Source organism: Mauremys reevesii, linkage group 4 (assembly GCF_016161935.1).
Source record: "Mauremys reevesii isolate NIE-2019 linkage group 4, ASM1616193v1, whole genome shotgun sequence".
Classification (NCBI taxonomy): domain Eukaryota; kingdom Metazoa; phylum Chordata; order Testudines; family Geoemydidae; genus Mauremys; species Mauremys reevesii.
Window position 1 is genome coordinate 33,937,046 of NC_052626.1, and position 21,493 is coordinate 33,958,538.

A 21,493-nucleotide genomic window follows, 5' to 3' on the forward strand; every position below is an offset into this window, starting at 1 on the left:
TAGTGTTTCCAGATGGATCTCTGTACTGCCAACTGCTGCCTCCTCTCTTCACAGTAGCTCCCTGGTGACTTTCATGCTCAGAATGGACAAACAGGGCTGTGCCTCATTAGCTCGTTTATAGGTAGTTTGCAGTGTTACAGTTAACTGGAGGATGGAGTGAAGTATAGAGTTTGGGGGTAAAACTCAACATACCTATAGGGAAATTAGACCCACTGCTGCAAGACAGTATGCTTTTGTGTTAACTTGGAAAGTTAAAGGCAATGCTACAGAATTTTGTCATTTGCTGATGCGATCACTTCAGCCGCCTCTTGCATTTCTTTAGCTTGTGCTTTCTTTCATTACAGGTACATGAAGGGATGTTCAGCTTAAATCTGGATGTGGATGAAGTCTACACGTTAACTACCCTCATGACAGGCCGGAAAGGCACTTACCCAGATCCTCCCCAGTCTAAGCCTTTTCCTTCAAATTACAAGGATGATTTCAACATTCGTAAGTCAACTCTTAATTTCTTAAGGTCTGTGCTGTCTGGGAGAGCAGAAGGGCTATGGTGCTTAGAGGAATAATCTGCATTAGTATGGCCTAGTCTACACTAAAATGTTAAGTCGACCCAGTTACATCGCTCAGGGGTGTGAAAAATCCACACTGCTGAGTGACGTTGTTAAGCTGACCTAATCCCTGGTGTAGACAGCACAGGTCAGAGGAAGAATTTGTCCTTGACCCAAGCTACCGCCTCTTGGGGGAGGTGGATTACCTACGCCGATGGGAGAACCCCTCTGATCAGCGTAGGTAGTGTCTACACTGAAGTGCTACAGCAGTTGTGCTGCTGTAGCATTTCAAGTGTAGACAAGCCCTCCAGCTGGTCTGTGAGAGAGTGAAATACATCACAAATAGTATAGCCTTCTGGCTGCTACTGACTGCCCTGGAGTAGAAATACTGAATACTTCAAGTGCTGGTTCCTCTGTGTATTCCACTGTGAGTGTGCCTGGGAGCCTGGGCATAATTCTAGCCTGAGACTAGATTTCTAGCAAGTGGACACCACTTGCCTGCATCTGCTCAGTTGTTCCCCTTGTGCTCCGTACCAAAGATTTAGCAGTCCCGACTGATGCCTCGCCAGTTGCTTCTTATGACCACAAGGCCTGAGTCAGAATCCTGCTGTATCTGGAACTGATCCTCTTTGACATTCTTTCCTGTAAATATTTATTTTTTATATTATTAGTTATTGTTAATAGTTTTCATAGTTTGATAAGTAGTTAGTTAATTACGATCCCTATTCTGGGAAATCCTCTGATTCCTTGGTGTGGGATTTGAATTATGCCCAGGCTCCCAGGCTTTAAGAATTGCGTCCATTGCCCCCTGCTCCTTTTAGATCAGCAATGACCACCAGAGTTGCCTCTGCTGCCTTAGAGAAGCTCCTGTCTCCATTAAATGTGGTATAAGCTGCTCCGTTCCTTGCAGAACATGGCAGGCATGAGAACTGTGGCTTGGGAAGCCCGTGCTGGAACATGTTATGAGGCCTCAATTGGATCCAGGCCAGTGAGACCCATTCTCCTGTACATCAGCCTGATTATTGAGAATTGTGTTTTCTAGCTCAATGTCTGTTTCAGAAGCAGTAACAACTTGAGTGAAGGACCCTTAATAAGAGACGCTTTAATAAACATCAGAGTGGATTCCTTCCTAGATCTAAGAGAAGGGATCCCTCCCCGATCGTGTTCAGGTTGGATGAGTGTTTTTCACTCAGGACACAAGGACTTAGATCCTCGTAAGCTTCATGACCATGATCAAAAGGCACATAAGAGCAAGTTGTCTTCAGCACTGCTCCCCCATCATTTACATTGACCTTTGTACCACTAACACAAAGCCCCAAGAGCCAAACTATTGTGAACTGTTGGTACTGGCAATAACCATGCGGTCAGAAATTCTAACACCAGTGATACTGTCACAGCCTTGGAAGGAACCACAGATTACTAAGAGCTCTATTATGCAGACTCCGAGAGTGCGGGGCGACAAGACTCAGCCATCTAAGGCTCCAATGTCTAACCCCACACCATACTGTATTTTTGTCCTCCTGGACTCGCAATCCCCTTTGTTGACCCTCTCCAGCAAGATTCTAATGCCGGGGAGAATCTCATCTCCCCTCCCATTCCATTCACTAGCCATGGTTTCCTAACACCGGTACCATCAATGGAACCGGACCCAACCTTATCTTCTAGACAGTCTAATGTTCCAGTGGAACTATCTTCCTCTCTGCTGAGGGAGTTGAGAGGATTGAGAGCCTCCTACTTCCAGTCTCATCTGGTTAAGTAAGGGACACCTCCTTGGACCAATGGTACTCTGTGTCTTGGTGACCATCACAACCTATTTTCAATCCCTCATATTGATCTTATTGGGGACCATGGGACCCATATACACAAGAACCAGAGTCTGTGTGAGTCAGTAGGGAAATCGTACCACCCCTTCCCTCAGGGGATTTGTTGGAGCCTTCTGAACCTATGGAAGAGGAAGATGATGAACCAGATCCACTGTTACCACTAGTGCTAACACATTTCTTCCTTGCTCGATGAGGTAATTGCTTCAGCCTTGCCTTGTCCTCTAGATGACCATAAACATTTCTAAAAACTACTTCACAGAGTAGCAGAATAGCTTCAGATCCACTTAGATGAGGTCCAGGATGCACAATACACGCTCTTGGACATTCTATAGCCCATGGGGTCTAGCCTAATAGCACTCCCAGTCAATGAGGCCATATTGAAACCAGCAAGAACCGTATGGTACGTGTTAGCCACTCTAATGTTGCACTGCTGTTGATTCTCCAGCACAGATGTGCTGATGGAAGAAATTATAAATATGGAGAATATTTTGGAAGAGAACTTTCTGAAAACCTGAAGCGTGTGTGGGAGTAAAAGAAATAAATCCAACCTCATTGTTGGTTTTTTTATTCTTTGAATAGGTAATCCGCCCTTTAGTGAAGCTCCAAATTTTGCTGATCAGACTGGGGTATTCGAGTACTTTGTCAACACTTCTGATCCAGGGGACCACATTTTCACACTCCGCCAGGTGGTGGTTCAGCAACCCATCACCTGGGCTTCTGATGCAGACCAGGCCATCAGCATTATAGGAAACTTTAAATGGTATGTTGTATCCACTTTAACTAGGCTTTGCAGAATTCAGTTTTTAGGTTTTTGGTTTTGGTAGTTTTGATGGATAATATTGGTTTGTTTATTTTTAAGAACTCTTTTATCTATTTAAATTTTCAAGTTGCAGGAAATTATTGGGAGAGTGTCAGACAATTTATTAATAGACAGTGAGACTGAAAAAAGTAAAGTTTTATAACTATTAAGACAAATTGTCAACTTCACATGTCAAAATATACAAAGAAATATCCTTAAACTCTTACAAAAAAAAGTCAAGTAGTAATTGCCTATCTGTAAATTTTAGTTATTAATGGAAATATTTTTCACTGCCCTGTGTGTGCATGGTGAAATCAATGTTTACTGACATTTACTTTTAAAAATTTCATCCTTCCAAGACTAATTTTAACCCAGTATTCCCATGCATGTGGCATCCCATGCCCTCTCACTGGGCAGCTTCTGTCTTGAATTTTCATTCCAAAGCTAATTTGTATCTAGACTAATCCACACCTGGGATAGATTGAGTGTACATATCTCTCTTTTTGAATGCCAAGTATTGAGTGATTTTGATTTAGAATGCTGAAAAAATTCTAGGCCAAGTTAGTGGCAGCTTGTAAACACAAGTCTAATTTTAAGGTAGAGGTCAGATTTTTGTGAATCCAGTGCAAATATCTGTCCACGTGTTTGTAACCATGCTGAATGATTCCGCTTAAAATCTGTTGTACAAATGGGGAAGAGTGTATAATGACTTTAAGATGCAAAAGCTTTGGGTCAAGCTTGGCTGTGATCCGTAATGTCAATTCAAATGTTTGATGTTACCAAATGAACTCTTTCAAATTTCTGTTACATTGGTCTTGTGGTGCCATCTTCTGGCCAGTCCCAAAAATTGCACTGACTTGATCTATAGAGCCCACGGAATACTGCATTTTAGGTAAAGATGGCTGTGGATGCATCAGTGAGGTTAGTCAAAGTACGTTAGTAACCTGATAAACTGGGAGACTCCAGTGAGACTCTACACTTGAGTTGGAGGTCTGTTCGCTTACATGCGATGACTAATTGGAGAAAAGAGGGGATGCAGAATCAAAGTTGTGCAAGGGTTGGGTGGTGTGGAAAATAATAGCGGGCATTTTGAGTTCTCTGAGTTTCAGTATCTGTTAATCCCATAGTATTGTCAAAAATGTTTCTACTCCACGTTACTGTTGTGAACTCTCAGGTTAGTTGGACCCTTCGTTTTCATTTTTTATTTTATTTAATTTTCCCCAGGAATTTATTGGTGTTTATTACTACAACAAAAGCAGCTGAAAATTTGGTACAAAAAACTAGTATTAATTTTTCTGGACAAATATCAGGGTTCATTTTGGTGAACAGAAGGATGGGGGCGAGAATATTCAGTAGATTAATGCTTTGAGTGGAATGCAATGTAGTTTGCTGCAGAACTAAAACAGAACTCAAAGCACAATGCCACCTCTGAGTTTAAGAAAATAATATATCTCTAATCCCCAAATAAAACTTTTAATTTGGATAAACATACTTTTGTAGACTTAGAACTATCAGCATATAAATATTTACATTTAATAATTGGGCTCAGTATTTTAAAATATTTATAAATCCTTACTGCCTTATGTGAAGTCCTTCAGTTTACTTCCTAGTGTTCTGAAACATATTTTGATACAGATTTTCATTGTCTTCCCATTTTAGTGAGTCAAATCTTTACACCAATATTGAAATGTGTACACGGTGGGCATGAGACTCATCAGTATGTTCAGATGTGCACGCACTTCAGAGCTTGTGTGCATCCCTGTTTGTATATTGTGTGCATCTTCTAACACACAGCCTTACTTCAACAGGCAGCTTTGCATATACACATAGACTGATGTATTATTGTAATACATAAATCTCATGCAATGTATTGTATTTCCCTAATTAAACATTTTTTATATTTGAATGATACAGAAGTAGGGTGAAATTCGGGGGGGGGGGGGAGGAGGGGGAATAATGCCTTTTTTGTAAAACCCTGGATTTTTAAAACTTTAAAACTGAAAACGAAGGAGTTTACAGATTAGCAACCTCGTATTCTTGTGTGTTGAATGTCTGAGCAATTGAATGTTTGCCTGATAATCACTAGTTTTACATATCTGTTGCATCTAATTAGTGCCCCTTTGATCTGCTTGTTTCATTCCCAGTTCAAGTCTAGCCTTAGCGAGGTACTTGTCCTTCGATATTCTCTGTCCTCATCCCTTGCTTTTGAAATGATGAGGTGGAGGGTTGAATCAGCCCATAACCTCATCTTGACCATAGAGTGGGGGATTTAGCTACAGCCACCAGTAGATCTATCACAGTTCTACTTCCAAGTCACTAACTTCTTTTTGCGTTGTCTGTTGTTCTTGGAGTGCTTCCTAATGCCCTGCTTCCCAGCAGCATTCTCTATTTGGTCTAATGGCCATGTGAACCATTGTGATCCATGGTCCGTGGCAAAAGCTTTGGATAGATCTGTGTTTCCTCCTTGCTTTTTGCATGCAGTCTAACTGATGACATGAGAAAAGGGTCTCTGACTGCTTGGTGCTTTGTACTGTGGGTTTGCACTTCCAATTTCTCGGTACTATTGGCTTTTTGCTGAAGTATTTATAAGTGCTGTTTTTGAATCCTGTATCTAATGAGTAACTGTATAACTGATTCAGATGACTCCAAATGAAATGTATTAATTCAAGAATCAGGCCCTATAGTAACTAGCTAGCAGACTGTGGTTTGATCAACTGAATGTTTGCCTGTTTGCCAGTTGTATAACTGAGAAACTTATACATCCTTATACATCCTTTAACAGTGTTACAAAAGAGCCAAGCATCAGACATATCTTCCAGTAGGAGGAGATAAAAGAAACAGATATTCCTTCAGATGTATTTATCAACTGACTTGAGGGGTGAGGCGTACACTAAGACGACTTTCTGAATAGTGGAAGTTTGCTGAATGTGTGGCCTTGAGGCACTATCTCTGTTAATGTCATTTATCTTAAGGCATTTCAGGTTTTAAACATATTGGGTTTTCAAACCGTTTGAGTTGTGGGGTTTTTTTTTTTTTGTTTTTTATGCGCCAGAAAGTATATTGGTACTGTATAAAGGTGTAGTGCAATTTACACTGTAAGCTGCTTATCCTTATACTATAACTGCAGAAAAATATACTGCTTTGTAGAACACCAGGATGTCACCCTGGAATACTGGGGCCAGTTCTGGTGCCCACAATTCAAGAAGGATAAATTAGAGCGCTTCAGAGAAGAGCCGCAAGAATGACTAAAGGATTAGAAAACACACCTTGTGGTGATAGACTAAAATAACTCAATCTACTTAGCTTAATAAAGAGAGAGGTTAAAGGGTGACTTGATTAGTCTGTAAGAATCTACATGAGGAACAAATATTTAATAATGGGCTCTTCAGTCTAGCAGGGAAAAGGTATAACATGAACCAATAGCTAGAAGCTGAAGCTAGACAAGTTCAGACCAGAAATAAAGGTTATTTTTGATAGTCATAATAATTAATCACTTGAACAATTTACCAAGAGTTGTGGTGGATTCTCTATCACTGACAATCTTTAAATCAAGGTAGGATGTTTTTCTAAAAGAAATGCTGTAGGAATATCTGGGGGAGGTTCTATGGCATATGTTATACAGCTCAGACTAAGTGGTCACAATGGTCAACTGATTAACTCCCGTAGTGCTTTTATCCATAAATCTTAGTGTTTTGCTCAGCTGGGTAAGTGTCATTATACCTATTTCACAGCTAGGGAAACTGAGACACAGGGAGTTGATGAGACTTACCCCTGATCATACAGTGAGTCTGTTGGGAGTTGAACTTTGAGCTCCTTTTGCTTGGCTTGTATGAAAAGCTCTGTAGAAATAGAGGTTAATCTTTCTTTTTTTTTTTAGTGACAATAAGACCTGAAATATTGGGGTTGATTCCATTCCTCTAGACTAAGGTTTGAGAGATTTGGTGGGATTTGCCAAAGCTGTGCAGCTCCCATTGATGATAGGAATTGCAGGACTTAATCTTCATATTAAAAATACTTATTCCTCCAATGTGTGTCATTGAAATGGCTGTCAAGCTGTACAGAGAAGACTTAAGGATAGTAGGGAAGCATCTCTATGCTCCTTTCTTTATTCTTTATTAAGTGTTAACTTTCTCTTGCAGGGTAAATGTGACGATAACTTGTGATGTCTACATAGAGCACCTGGGCAACGGTGGTGTGTTCATTGCAGGAAGAGTAGAGAATGGCGGGATATATGTTCGACGTAGCAAAGGACTCTTCTTCTGGGTGTTTGCAGATGGCACCTACCGGGTCACTGGTGATCTCTGTAAGTAATTCATTATTAACACACACACACATCCTTTTAAAGGGCTGACAGTTGGTTATATCTAAGCCTGAAATAAAGCCAACTGGAGGTTTGATGAAAAAGCTAAAGAAAATGCAGGATGCTTAATTTCATAGATGGCACTTGCATTATAAACCCATTGTCCTGTAATGAGTTATATCCTTCTTGCAGATAATGCCTGCAGGCTCCTGGACAAGCACATGGTTTCTTTTATTGATGATAGTTATCACTGTCTGTGCTGTATTCTTAGAATAATTGAAATTAATTGATGTAGGATGCCTTTGTCAAGATGACGTCCATGCAGGTGCTTAGATCCCAGGGTGGTGGATGTGTATGAGTATGTCGGTAGATAGCATACAGCAACACTACACAATCAGTTTGATAGGATTTGAGAAGAAATTATCCAGCTGAAACAAGGAGAATTTTGGTAGACAAAATGTGGTTCAAAGTGGAACTTTGCAAAGTCATTAGATTTAACATCCCTACTCGGGGAGAATAATCACTACTTTAATGAATCATAAGTAGACAGGACATCCGTTTTTATTCATTTCACCTAGAAGATATTTCCAGAAAAAGAGTATTTTATCACTTAGCCTTCTTCCCTGAGAATCAAAACTGAATGGATGTGCTATCTATTGAATCACTAACACTACTTTCTGTAGCACTTGACTATCTGGTCTCCTATCAGAGTTCTGATCATACCTTACCTGCTCATCTGGTCAAATCAAAAGTTCAAACCCATACTGGTATGACAGTTTTTGTTTAAGAATGTATTAAACCCGATTTTGGCATATGCTTAGTACATAAATGAAGAACTGCACTGAGATTGCTCTCTTACTTCAGTGGAATGACCATATTGCTGACAGAACTTTTTTTTTTAACTTTACTATTAACCTGGGTCCAAGTCCTACCAGTGAAAGGGTCCATATCCTAGGTTAACTCAACTGACTTAAAGTCAACAGAGACAACTTCTCTGTTGCTGACACTTGCTATTGTTATTTTGGATGAAACAATGGAAGGACAAATGGTCTGGTTGGCCTAATAGGATGACTTGGTTGTTCTGCCAAGGGCCTGAGTTTTTTTTTCAGGGATTTGGAGTCTCTCCTCAAGTGTGGGGGGTGGGGTGGAGAAGTTGCAGGTTCTCAACACCTCTGAAAATCAGGTGCTAAATATCAAGCCAAGAAAAGGAAGGTCCCTATTATAACATGCCTATGGGATTTGGAATTGTTTGTTAATCCACTAATATTGTGTATGTTTCAGCTGGAAAGGAAGTCCTGATGAAAGGAATGTCTGGTGTGCGAGCCAGAGTATGGCACACACTCACTCTGAATCTCAAGGTAAGGATGCAAATTGAAAGCCACAAGAATTAACCAAAATATTCTTTACATAGAATACCTTAAAATACAGCACACGGGCACCCTGGGATATTGACTTCCAGTAGCAATTGGTGATTCCATCAGTCAGTAATAGTTAAAGTAATGATAATACTCATGTGTTACATCTTCAAAGAGCTTTACATACATGAATCCTCACAACACCCTAGTGAAGTGTTAATCCTGTTTTGTAGAAGGTTGAGGCATAGATTGGTTTGACCCAGTGTGGCCGTTTTTATGTTCACCAAAGGTCCATCAAGCCCAGTATCCTGTCCTCTGACAGTGGCCAATGGCAGGTGCCCCAAAGGGAATGAACAGAACAGATAATCATCAAGTGATCCATGCCCTGTCACGAATCCCAGCTTCTGGCAAACAGAGGCTAGGGACACCATTCCTGCCCATCCTGGCTAATAGGTCCATCAATGGCTATCTTCCATGAATCTATCTAGCTCCCTTTTGAACCCCATTATAGTATTGGCCTTCACAATACCCTCTGGCAAGGACTTCCAGTGCATTGCATGAAAAAATAGCGACAGTGTGAAAAAATACTTTCTTGTGTTTGTTTTAAATCTGCTACCTATTAATTTCACTTGGTGGCCCCTTGTTCTTGTATTATGAGAAGGAGTAAATAACATTTCCTTATTTACTTTCTCTGTACCACTCAGGATTTTATAGACCTCTGTCATATCCCCTTTAGTCACCTCTTTTCCAAGTTGAAAAGTCCCAGTTTTGTTAATCTCTCCTCATACGGAAGCCGTTCTATACCCCTAATCATTTTTGTTGCCCTTTTCTGAACCTTTTCCAATTCCAGTATATCTTTTTTGAGATTGGGTGACCATATCTGCACGCAGTATTCAAGGTATGGGCATATCATTGATTTATATAGAGGCAATAGCTGTTACCACTCAAGAAAGATCTTAGAGTCATTGTGGATAGTTCTCTGAACTCATCCACTCAATATGCAGCAGCAGTCAAAAAAGTGAACAGAATGTTGGGAATAATCAAGAAAGGGATAGATAATAAGACAGAAAATATCATAATTTAGACCCCATCGTTGTATATGTATAGTTAGGGTTATGTTTTCCGATGTGCATTACTTTGCATTTATCAACATTAAATTTCATCTGCCATTTTGTTGCCCAGTCACCCAGTTTTGTGAGATCCTTTTGTAGATCTTCACAGTCTGCCTGGGACTTAAATGGTGAAATGATCAGTGCAATACCACAGAGGGAGATGTTGGAACAGTGGGATTAAACGCGCAGTTTTTAGTTCCCAGGAATGAGCTGTAACACCCCCTAGATTGTGCTTTGCATAAAGTCCTAGTGGAGTTAAAGTAACTTTATTTTGCTTTTTGGTGATCCCGTATTCCATGAAGTGATGTAGTCTGCCCTGCTGTATACCACAGGCCTTTATATTTAACCCAGTACCCCGTATCGAACCCAATAACTTGTTTGACTAAAGCATATTTTACAGAGAGGCATCTAGACTTGACTTGAAGACATCAACAGATGCAGAGTCCACCAGTTCCTTTGGTAGTTTGTTCCAATGGCTAATCACCCTGGTTTTTGTTGTTTTTAAAAATTCTGCCTAATGTGAATTTGTTTGGCTTCAGCTTCCTGCCAGTGGTTCTTGTATGCCTTTGCCCACTCAACTGGGCAAAGGCATAAGCCCTTTAGTAGTTAGTATATTCTTCCGGTGAAGGTACTTGTCCACTGCAATCAAGTTACCTCTCAGAGCATGTCTATATGGTAAATTAGTGTGTGGCAAACTGGGGTGCAGATCTACCTGTTATGGTGGGTCCTGCTGCTTTTACTCCTGGGGGAGTTGTGCACCAAAAAATTCAGCGCATAATATATTTTAAAATTCTTCATATTTTATTTTGTCAAAATACCACAAAATAATCATGCCAGTTTGGTAATTTATTTCAAATTACCTGTCAGCAAGTGTGTCTAACAATATAGACAACAAAAGAAAGTCAGGAAATGTTTTTTGGCAAATAGATTCCTTACTAGGCAAGTTAATACAGAACTTTTAAGTAGTAAGTCATTTAAACTACAATACAGAAATGTGTTTTCTGCACCCCTGGAAGCAGTGTAAAGGCTTGGGGAAGTCAGGAGTAATGGAGGAGCTGAGTGAGAGGGAAGTCATTTGCTGGGAAGGAGCCTGGGAGTGAACCTGGAAAGTTGTTGAGAGTGGGTAGGAGAAGTATGGAACAGGTTTGGGGCAAGAGGAGGGATTGTTAAGGAGCCTCTCTCATGCAGACCCTGGCTGACCCATAGCCTCTCCCATTCAGTCAAACATATCTGCTCCTGCCCCCCCTTTCCTCCCCGTCCTCATGTGTCCCTTCACTCCCACTCAGCCACTCTCCCTCCCGCTGTCCCCATGTATCCCTACACCTGCACTCCCATTCAGCCCCTGGCTCAATGCTGTCACCCCACTAGCTCCTGTGATCCCTCCAGTAGCCCTGTGTGCCCCTCTCTGTTCGTCCCTCCCCCAGTGTCTCATGTTTCTTTACCTGGCTCTGTGGGCAGGGTGCTGTGAGGAATGCAGCCACTTCCCCCTCCCTATTTGCAGCTGGCTATTCTGGCTTGGAGCCGGCTGCCCTTTCTACTGGTGCCACAGCAGCCCCTCGTGTGCAAAAGGTGTAATTGCAGTTCCTCCCCAGCACAATCTATATTCTGGGGGTGGGGCGAAGTGGAATCTGTGGGAGACATGAATTCTGCGCTTGTGCAGTGGCGCAGAATTCCCCCAGGAATATCCTGTGCACTAAAAGTTATCTAGTGAACTTTCAGTCAGTGTATGGCAGCAGGGTTCACAGAGACTGGTAGTGTATGGTGAGCTGTAGATTTACACCCCAGCTTGCTAAACAGTAACTGGCCATATAGACAAGTCCTCAGTCTTTGTGATAAGTTAAACAAACTGAGTTCTTTCAGTCTCTCATTCTAAAGCATTTTTCTCCAGCCTTCAAATAACTTGTGTGGCTCTTTTCTGCACCCTCTCCAATTTTTCAATATCCTTTTAAAAACGTGGACAGCTGAACTGGATGCAGTATTCTAGTGTCTGTCTCACCAACGCTATATGCAGAGCTAAAATTGCCTCCCTACACCTGTTTGCTACTGCAAGGATCACCTTAGCTCTTTCAGCTGCAGCATCACAATGGGAGCTCATGTTGAATTGCTTGTTCACTATGACCCCTAGATTCTTTTTAGAATCGGCTTTCCAGGATACAGTTCCCAATTCTGTAGGTTTCACCTGCATTCCTTGTTCCCAGATATATAATTTTGCATGTGGTTGTATTAAAATGTATTTTGTTTGAATGGGCTCAGCTTCCCAAGTGATGACCAAGGTTTGCTGGCCTATAGTTACCCAGGTCATCTCACTCACACTTTTGAATATTGGCACAACATTAGCACTTTCACATTCTTGTGGAATTTCCCTTCTTTGCCCTGACTTATTAAACAAATTTAACATCAGTGGGTCAGAGAGCTCTCTTAGGACTTTTGGGCTAATTATGCAGGCCTGCTGATTTAAAAAAAGTTTATCCTTAGTGGATATTGTCCAACATCCTCCTCGGTTACAAATAGACTAGAAAATACATTCTCCTCCTCATATAATAAGTATATTGTCACATTTCTTTTTGGGTATTGAGCAGAAATATTTATTAACTATGTTGTCTTTTTCTGCATTGCTACTAAGAATGTTACCATTTCACGTAGCATACCATCTCTAGCCATAATTTGGCAGCACTTCTCCATCACCTCCAGGACCACTGTCAGGAACTCCTTAAATATTCATATCTAGCCAGCTTTGTGTGTGTAAATTGCCATGGGCACACAGGGGCGAAAGAAAAATGCAGGCCTGTTATTTACCAGGCTGCACGTGGCAATAGACTATATTGGTAAGGGATGCAAGGAGAGTATGGGTCACGATGCAAACTGCAGACACACACACGACTAAAATTAATCAATTTAAAGTTTTATTGGGGATAATTACAAGGGGTAAGGGAGCTGTGTATGATTAGCTAATAGAGTTAATGAAACTTAAAACACACAATGACTAAAATATCTACTAACAATATTTATAAACAAAGATGCAGCATTTAGTAATAACCGATACTTACAAATACAAACCAACGCATAACGACCGGCAAACGTAGAAACTCTGTTTGAAACACGTGAGCTGAGAGAGAGGCTTCGAGGTGATCAGGCTCGGTTATGGGTGTACACAGGATACACAGGATTAGTTTTTCTTTTTCCTCTCCTTGCCTGCACATGGCAGGCAGGCCTAAAGACCAACTATGACATCATAGAAGTGTCATAGGGGACGGGGCCCAAAACCTGTTTGTGTTTGTTTCTGATTGGCACAAGCAAAGTTTACACCAAGTAGGGGAGCAGGTGCCTTAAAGTCTGGCTTCGCCCCCAAAAGGTGAGGAAATGCATATTGTTTTAGAATGCGTTCAACACTGAATGACAAAAGAAGAGGCCAGGGCAATACCGGTATGGGCAAGTTTTACAGGATGCAGACAGGAACTCATCTCAACAGTGTGATGTTGATTTTTGTAACTAAAAGAGCAGATTTCACATGCTTTTCTGTGGAACTTCTAAAACCAGATTCCCTGCCCTTGTGTAAACTTTGCCATCGCACCTGGTCTGAAACCAGTTAAGCACAGGCTTGAATTGAGATAAACCTTTTTTGAAGTTGCACACTAAGTCTGTGCCCCTAATTGCCCACATTCCAGCATGTTTGCTGTAAGACTGGCACATTGCTTTGTGAGTGTTCTTGGTTCATTGTAATTTTTTTTTAAGAGTTGAAGAAGGGATTATCTTGGGGTTAAGGCACTGAACTGGGACTGTAGTGATTTGGGTTCAATTTCCACTCATCCACAGACTATGTGACTTCAGAGAAGATTCTTAATCTTCATGCCCCAGTCCACATCTGTAAAATGGGGATAATGAAACCTACCTCACAGGGATGTTGAGGGTAAAAATGTGCTATTTGTGAGGTACGCAGATATGGGGGTGGTAGAGAGAAGGTTGCCAGTATCATTTTGGAACTACCTCTAGTACATGTTACTGTAATTGATAAATATTCCCAGGCAACCCCTTATTTGATATGATGGTAGAAAAAATGAAGCTCCCTCTAAAGAGTTCTAATAGTGGCCAAAGAGGATAATCCCTGACGGACCACTCTTTCCTTCTGTTCGGTGTTCCTTCTGCAGCTCTTGCCTTTGGTTATAGCAGCCCTTAGAACAGGGGTCGGCTTTCAGAAGTGGTATGCTGAATCTTCATTTATTCACTCTAATTAATACGTGGCAGTAATACATTTTAACGTTTGTAGAAAGTCTTTCTATAACTTTCTATAACTAAACTGTTGTTGTATGTAAAGTAAATAAGGTTTTTAAAATGTTTAGGAAGCTTCATTTAAAATTAAATTAAAATGCAAAGCTCCCAGACTGGTGGCCAGGACCCAGGCAGTCTGAGTGCCACTGAAAATCATCTTGCGTGCCACAGGCTGCCTACCCTTGCCTCAGAAAGTGTAAACTCTGATGTTTGGTGTGTATTTTTGTTTGTTACTGCCATGTAGTGGAAAATAGTGGAAGATAGTAATATTGCTACTTAAAATGTTTACGATGAAAGTTACTTTGTATTAATGGTACCTGTGATGATGCTGTTCTGGCGGGACCCAACTGAGAGTGCCAATTCAGGACCATTTGCTTAAACAGGGCAGTTACAGCCCAAGGCTGGGGTTTTTCCACCTCTAAGACAAACCAAACCAGCCAGACAAAGAGGACTTTGGTTTTACCCCACTGGCTAACCACAAGTCACACAAGCAATTTCCTTAGACACTCCAGTTTCTCAGTATCACCACCAGTCCCACTCGTCCTGGGGATGAATGGTTACGAAAACCAACACCCCAGTAAAAGAAAACTGTTCTCTCGATCCCAAAGGACCAAGCCCCAGACCCAGGTCAATATACATATCAGATCTTACCCACAAATAATGCTGTTGCCAGTCCTTTAGAATCTAACATCTAAAGGTTTATTCATAAAAGGAAAAAGATACGGATGAGAGCTAGAATTGGTTAAATGGAATCAATTACATACAGTAATGGCAAAGGTCTTAGTTCAGGCTTGTAGCAGTGATGGAGTAAACTGCAGGTTCAAATCAAGTCTCTGGAGAACATCCCCCACTGGGATGGGTCATCAGTCCTTTGTGCAGAGCTTCAGTTTGTAGCAAAGTTCCTCCAGAGGTAAGAAGCAGGAATGAAGACAAGATGGAGATGAGGCATTTGCCTTATATAGGCTCTTCCAGGTGTAAGAACACATCCTTGTTCTTACTGTGGACAATTACAGCAAAATGGAGTCTGCAGTTGCATGGGCAAGTTCCTGCATACCCTGCTGAGTTACAAGGCGTATCTGCCTCCTCTCAATGGGTCAGTTGTGTAGCTGATGGTCCTTAATGGGCCATCCAGCAGGCTAGGCAGAGCTAACACCAACTTGTCTGGGATGTCTCCCAGAATCACAGCACAAAGTTGAAATACAGACAGTATAGAGCTAGTACTCATAACTTCAACTACAAAATGATACAGACATATAGACAGCATAATCATAACCTGCAACCTATAACCTGGTCTTAGACATCTTATATGACCCCCTTTACATAAGATTTGGTGGCACTATAGGACCTTGGTTGCAACCATGTTCTGTATGGTCCCAGATTATATCAATAACGTCACAGTACCATCATAATCAAAAGCAGTAAAAATGTATTTTAATTACTATCATGAGTGCATACAGTTCTAACTACATTTAAGGAGCGGCGCTTTTGATTCCTGTTAACCTTGGAGAGTTAACACAGCTCTGAGAAAGTGAGCTGGATTCTATTCCTCCTTGTGTCTGGCATTTCAGTTAGTTCCATCCATGCAAATCCACTGAAGACAATAGGGGTTGCTCAGAGCAGTCTAATGGCAGATTTTGCCTAGCGGAACTCTTACATTACCAGAAGTAAGAGGAAAACCCAGTTTAACTCTCAAATTCTAGGTTGAGTTTCCAGGGTTGGAGCTTAGGGGAAATACATCTCTACATGCAAACTATAAGCATATTTGATTTGGAGTTAACTGAGCTGATAAATGTAACACTATGGTGCAGTATTTTAGCCACTATTCAGTAGAGAACCTCACCTGAAGCACTATAAAAGGCTAATGTTTTCACAAGTGCCTCCAACATCTTGTAGATGAGATAGGGAAAGTCAACCCCCTAATGACAGGTCTACTGTGTTTAACAAATCCAATGATCAGTTTAACTTTCTTCCCTTTCTTTGGACAGGGTTCTTCTGCCTCAGGATCACTCAATGGTTATCCTCTCTGGGAGAACGTCACCTTATCTGAGACAAGTCATGGCTGGGCGGCTATTGGAACGCGCTCCTTTGAATTCGCACAGTTTGACAATTTTCACGTTGAGGCCAGTTGAGGTTGCTGGCATACTATTGTTTTTATTACTACTTTGAATCAGAGCCAGTTCAAACTTTGGAGATAACTTGTAAATATTATTTTGCGGTTGATCTGTTGGCCAGTGTTCTAAATTCCACCCTTATTTATTATTGTTTGTTAGAAATTTACTTGACTAGGTATGTGTACACATGCCTGTGACTTAACCAAAAGGATGCTCTGGGATTTTGCCCTTTAATTTTCAGAGATAAGTTTTTGCTTAAATTAGAGATGGCAAACTGGAGCCATGGATTGAAACCCTCTTGAATATTTGGAATCAGAACGCCCCAGTTCACTTGTGAGCCATTTTAAGAAATTAACGTGCAGTATGTAGAGGACCTCAGAAGCTTCAGTTTTAACACTTACCTGGCTCTGGTGTTTTCCTTTCACCATCCAACTTAGAATTAAACACCTAAATTTAGTGAACATATTCCTAAAGGGTCACGTTTACTGTTCCCAAATTCCCTTTTCAACAGAGTGCTTAATTCTGTTACAGTAGAAAGATGTTTGCCTTTTTTTCCCCCTGCCATAGCCTGAGGCTAGGGAATACACAACTACAAGTGCATTTGAATTACTTCTCCCTGTTGTAAATGAGACCTGCATTACCAGCCTTTAGACATGTATATTTTGAGGCTGTATCTGTACATTGGAGTACAAACACAGCTTATGGTTGATTTGGCCATTTAGGAAGTGCCTTATTTTTAAACTACCTCTCTCATTAATGACAAAGTAGCAAATGAGCTATTGTAATACAATCAGCTGTTGATATCCTCACTCCTTTCTGTGCGCTGTCTTGGTTGCTTTTCCAGGAGGGAGGGGAAAGATGGGTCTCTTAATTTGGTGAGGTGCTTAGATAATATGGTCATGAGCTCTTGAAGTACAGATAAGCAGATTTCCTGGAGTTTACACCCAACACAGCTATGTCACTCAGCTACTGAATGGTCTGATAAGTAAAGACCCCATTCTGAGATGCAGAAATGATCTTTCACTGGATGTTGACAACTGTAAACTTTTCCATTCATGTCAGGGCAGGACTCCGAAGTAGCTAATATGTGAAAAATGTGCTTCTTTTCCTAAGAGGTTTGTCAAGCATCTTCCACTTATGATACGGGACTGTATCCTAAAACAGAGATTAAATGAAGTATAATTACATGTTATAAATCCTCAGGGGGAAAAACCCTCTCCATTTTGCTGTCATTCCTTGGCTTTCCAAGTCACTGCAACAGCTGCAGAGTTAATTTATTCTTAAATGTATAAATGAGTCTTGAAGTACAGAGTGAGACTTTCATATGTTGCTACTCTAGGTTCTGTAGACTCCTGCATTTTTCTTCCTCTGTTTGTTCGTGTTCTGCTCGGTTCAGTTTGGAAATAATAACTTGGTAGTTCAACGAGATGTGTGTCATCTTGTCATGCTAGAAGGGAAAACTTTCCATACCTCCGAATTGATGAATGCTTACCAAATGTCACTGTTTTAATTGAGGAAATCCAGTGAGACAAGAATTTATCAACTCTGGAGTTAGCACACTTGAAACCTGGACAAGGACATATTTATTAGCAAATCTTCTGTCTTAAGAGACTGCCCCAAAGTATCTCTAAACATATTGAGCACAGTTCTGATCCACTTTTATTAGAAGACTAATTCTTAAGCAACTGGTTGTTCTGAATGGTAGCTTAAGACAGGTATAATGTAATTACAAGTATTTTGAAGTTTGAAGATGACGGGATAATGTAGAGCATTTTTTCAAATAGCTTTTGGAGAAAAATATCTCAGAATTCCATCCTTACATCCCACTCTAGCAATTATTTTCCTAAGCAATTACTGACACTTCTTATGACTATTAGCAAAAGCCTTTATACATAGTCTCATACATTCAGTTAACCTTGAAAACAATAAATTTTAAAGTGATTTTTAACTATTGTCATGGGCAGTAAGCAAGTTCGTTTTTATTTGATAAATGAGAGAGAATTTCTAGGCCAATATTCAGACTGTTGTGGCCTAGATTTAAGTGCCTAACTTTATATTTAGATACCTAAATAAGTGGTCTGATTTCCAGAGGGACGTCAGTGGGAGCTGCAGATGTTCAGCACTTCCCAAAGTCAGGCCACTTGTGGGTTCCTAAAGTTGGACACCTATTTGAGGAATGTCTGTAAATGAACAAGTTACAAGAGAAATTTAAATTTGGCAGAACTAGATATGTTCCTAATGGAATATTTCTGCAGCAATTCTAGCTAACTCTGTTAGCTGCAGGGGGTGATGGAACAGCACTGATTATGCAATTATTCCAAAGATTACGGTTTTTACATTTTTGCACTAGTTAATTAACCAATTTTACTGTTTTTGCATTATGGACTAAATGTGTTGTACATTATTGGGAGTATAGTTTTTATGTTAACTTTTATAAAATTAAAGTTATAAGGGATTTAAAATGTTTTAAATTATTGTGAATACTATGTTTACTGAAGTTTTGTTGTGTAGTCATCTAATCCATCTGTAATTCTTTCCCTTTGAATGGATTGTAATGCACTTGGCGATAGCAGATAAGCTGTTAAGTGTTTCAGTAAGAGACAGATTTACATGGTTGATTATAAATACTAATGATTCCAAATGAGCAAATAAAACACTTTAAAAAAAAACCCCTTCATTTGTGCAGAGTTATTCTGTAAATACATCATCTTAGTATCCTTCAGAGAGAGGATTGATAATCTTTCATTTGTGATTTCTCATAAGGATGCTTGTCATTAGGCTAACTGGTCAGGAAGATTTTGCTACTGCAACTTTGAACAGTCTTCATTTACAAAGCTCTCAAGAAGATCCCTATAGGTTAGTGCTTGCAATCCTGGTGTGATATTCTTTAAACAGTATTTTTACTTAACTGGAGCAAGGATACACTTTCTGAGGCCTTTGCACTTAGCTAAGGGTATGAAGTTTTTTTAATGTCTAGTCTTGCAAAGTGCAGAGTGTCTTCAGATGTCTTTTGGCTTTATTGGCAGTTGACCACGTTGTAGGATTAAGCTTCAGGTCCATTTATCTACAGATGGGTGACGAGTTATTATAAAGGGCTCAGGTTTTATAGGGTTAAAAGTGACTTTTACCTTCCCTTGAGTTCAAATTTAAAAACTAGGTCTTTAAAGGAGAACAGAAATTCCTAGCATGAACAACCATGTAATCTGGGCTGTTTCTGCCCATGTTATACCACTTGCCATTTAGGCTGGTAGTTTAAATTTTCAATGCTTGCTCTTGCAAATAAAAGGCCTTCAAGTATCTGAGCTTCCCCACTATCACGGCAAGGGTGCTGCTTGAGCTGCAGCAGAATTTTCTATCACAGGATATAAATAATTTCAATAATGCAAAGGTTGGGTCAGAATAAATCTATTATAGGTGTATCACTTAGCCCAACAAACCAGCACTTGGTGGGTTATAGGATATGTAGACTGGTGTTGGTTCAGTCACTATAAACCACTGTTGGGATTTTCAAAGTAGTCTAGGAGATGTACACACATTTGCTTTGAAAAATCTCAACCAGTGTCTTTTCCATTCTTTGGTGGCCTTCCTAGGATTCGTCAGACATGGTTTCAGGCATCCTCATGCCATCAATACATCGAGACTCTTAACTACCAAGGTTGCTTTCTGTTTTGGATGTTGTGAAGGCCAAGACAATAACAGGATTCAAAAAATAACTAGCTAAATTCATGGAGGATAGCTCCATCAATGGCTGTTAGCCAAGATGGGCAGGGATGGTGCCCCTAGCCTCTGTTTTCCAGAATCTGGGAATGGGCGACAGGGAATGGATCACTTGATGATTACCTGTTTTGTTTATTCCCTTTTGAAGCACCTGGTACTGGCCACTGTCGGAAGACAGGATACTGGGCTAGATGGACCTTTGGTCTGACCAATATGGCCATTCTTATGTTCTTATGTCAAAACCAATTGCAAATGCTTTGGATTAACAGAAGGAGAATGTTTGTTTTTCTTATGAGAACTTAAGCCAGTTATCCTAAATACTTGTTAGTGTCCCCTGATTTCTCCCTGTTGCCATGTAAAGAAGAACATTTGCAATTACATTTTCCATTTCTTTTAAAACCACAAAAATTGGCAGGAGAATACAGGCAGGTGGAGTATCTGAAACTACCCTGCACTCATTTTTGAAATAGACTAGATCTCAAGCTGACATTTTCCTTTTAAACTATCAGTTGTATTAATCTACAAACAGGAGGAATCTGGAAGAAAGTCCAGTGAGAAGGTGTGGTCTATCTCAGATTAATTTCTTCTCTGGGTTAGCAGAACCCACATACAGCTGCCTCAAACTGGCTGGCTTGCTGGAGCTGATGTTGCTATGTGATGTTTTGGTGCTATTGTGTATGCATTCACTAAGCCTTATGAGCACGTCACAAGAATTTGTATCCCAACTCTGATTTGAAAATTACATCTATTGCAGGTTAGTGGGGAGTGACTTTCTCCCATACGATGGCTTTTCAGTGACCTATGTGAATGAAGTGTTTAGTTCCAGTCCAGATCCTAAAGGGGTGTAAGTACCACAAAAATGGCCTCAACAGTTATTGTTGCTCTTCAAGGTGGCTAAGGACTTAAAATGCCGAGGAGCCTAATTCATCCTCTTACTTTTAGGTCTAATCCTCCAGGTCAGAGATAAGCTACGTGTGCCTGCGTGTGTTCACACATCTTCACTTCCATTGCCTGGGTTCTATTTGTTCTGTGGTTAGACAGGCTATTAATCTGTAGAGCTGTCAATCCAGCACCTTTCCTGAGTGTGAATTAACACATACACAGGACCTGCTTTGGAAAGAAAACAGTTACCACATTTTAAAAGGCTTGCCAGGGTTTGCAAGGCATAGCAAAATAGCCCCTCAGTTTACCAATGATTGGGTTACAAGCTTTTTTAAAGCTCCATATAATACATTTTGTTCATACTGAAAAGCATGATGACAATATTACATTACAATTAATGTCCTGACTTGTTAAGAACAGAAAAATAAAATGACAAATGCTTATCTGGCACCACAACAAAGATGAGTTATCGATGGATGTGCTTTGTGTGTGGAATTGGAAGGTTCAAAAATCATCCTGTACACATCAGCAATACAGACAAATACATTAATAGCCAGCAAATTTTGTTTGCTGCTTGACATGC

General features: G+C 40.4%; 1 protein-coding gene across 23 annotated transcripts in view; it reads left to right on the top strand.

The window, feature by feature from the left end:
- The window catches only part of GALC (galactosylceramidase), a 110,811-nt gene that overhangs the window by 43,554 nt on the left and 45,764 nt on the right, over window positions 1-21,493 (top strand). For 10 of the 23 annotated variants that reach the window (XM_039535512.1, XM_039535513.1, XM_039535519.1 and 7 more), the window contains exons 13-20: window positions 345-489; window positions 2,948-3,128; window positions 7,307-7,470; window positions 8,749-8,825; window positions 14,080-14,132; window positions 16,186-16,330; window positions 19,075-19,167; window positions 20,783-20,872. In XM_039535512.1, coding sequence (XP_039391446.1) covers window positions 345-489; window positions 2,948-3,128; window positions 7,307-7,470; window positions 8,749-8,825; window positions 14,080-14,132; window positions 16,186-16,330; window positions 19,075-19,089 — 780 coding nt within the window. In that variant the 3' untranslated portion in view covers window positions 19,090-19,167; window positions 20,783-20,872. Of the gene's footprint in view, window positions 1-344; window positions 490-2,947; window positions 3,129-5,949; window positions 6,046-7,306; window positions 7,471-8,748; window positions 8,826-14,079; window positions 14,133-16,185; window positions 16,388-19,074; window positions 19,168-20,782; window positions 20,873-21,493 lie in introns of those variants that run through there. The other 13 variants (XM_039535522.1, XM_039535508.1, XM_039535509.1 and 10 more) reach the window with 8 other exon arrangements.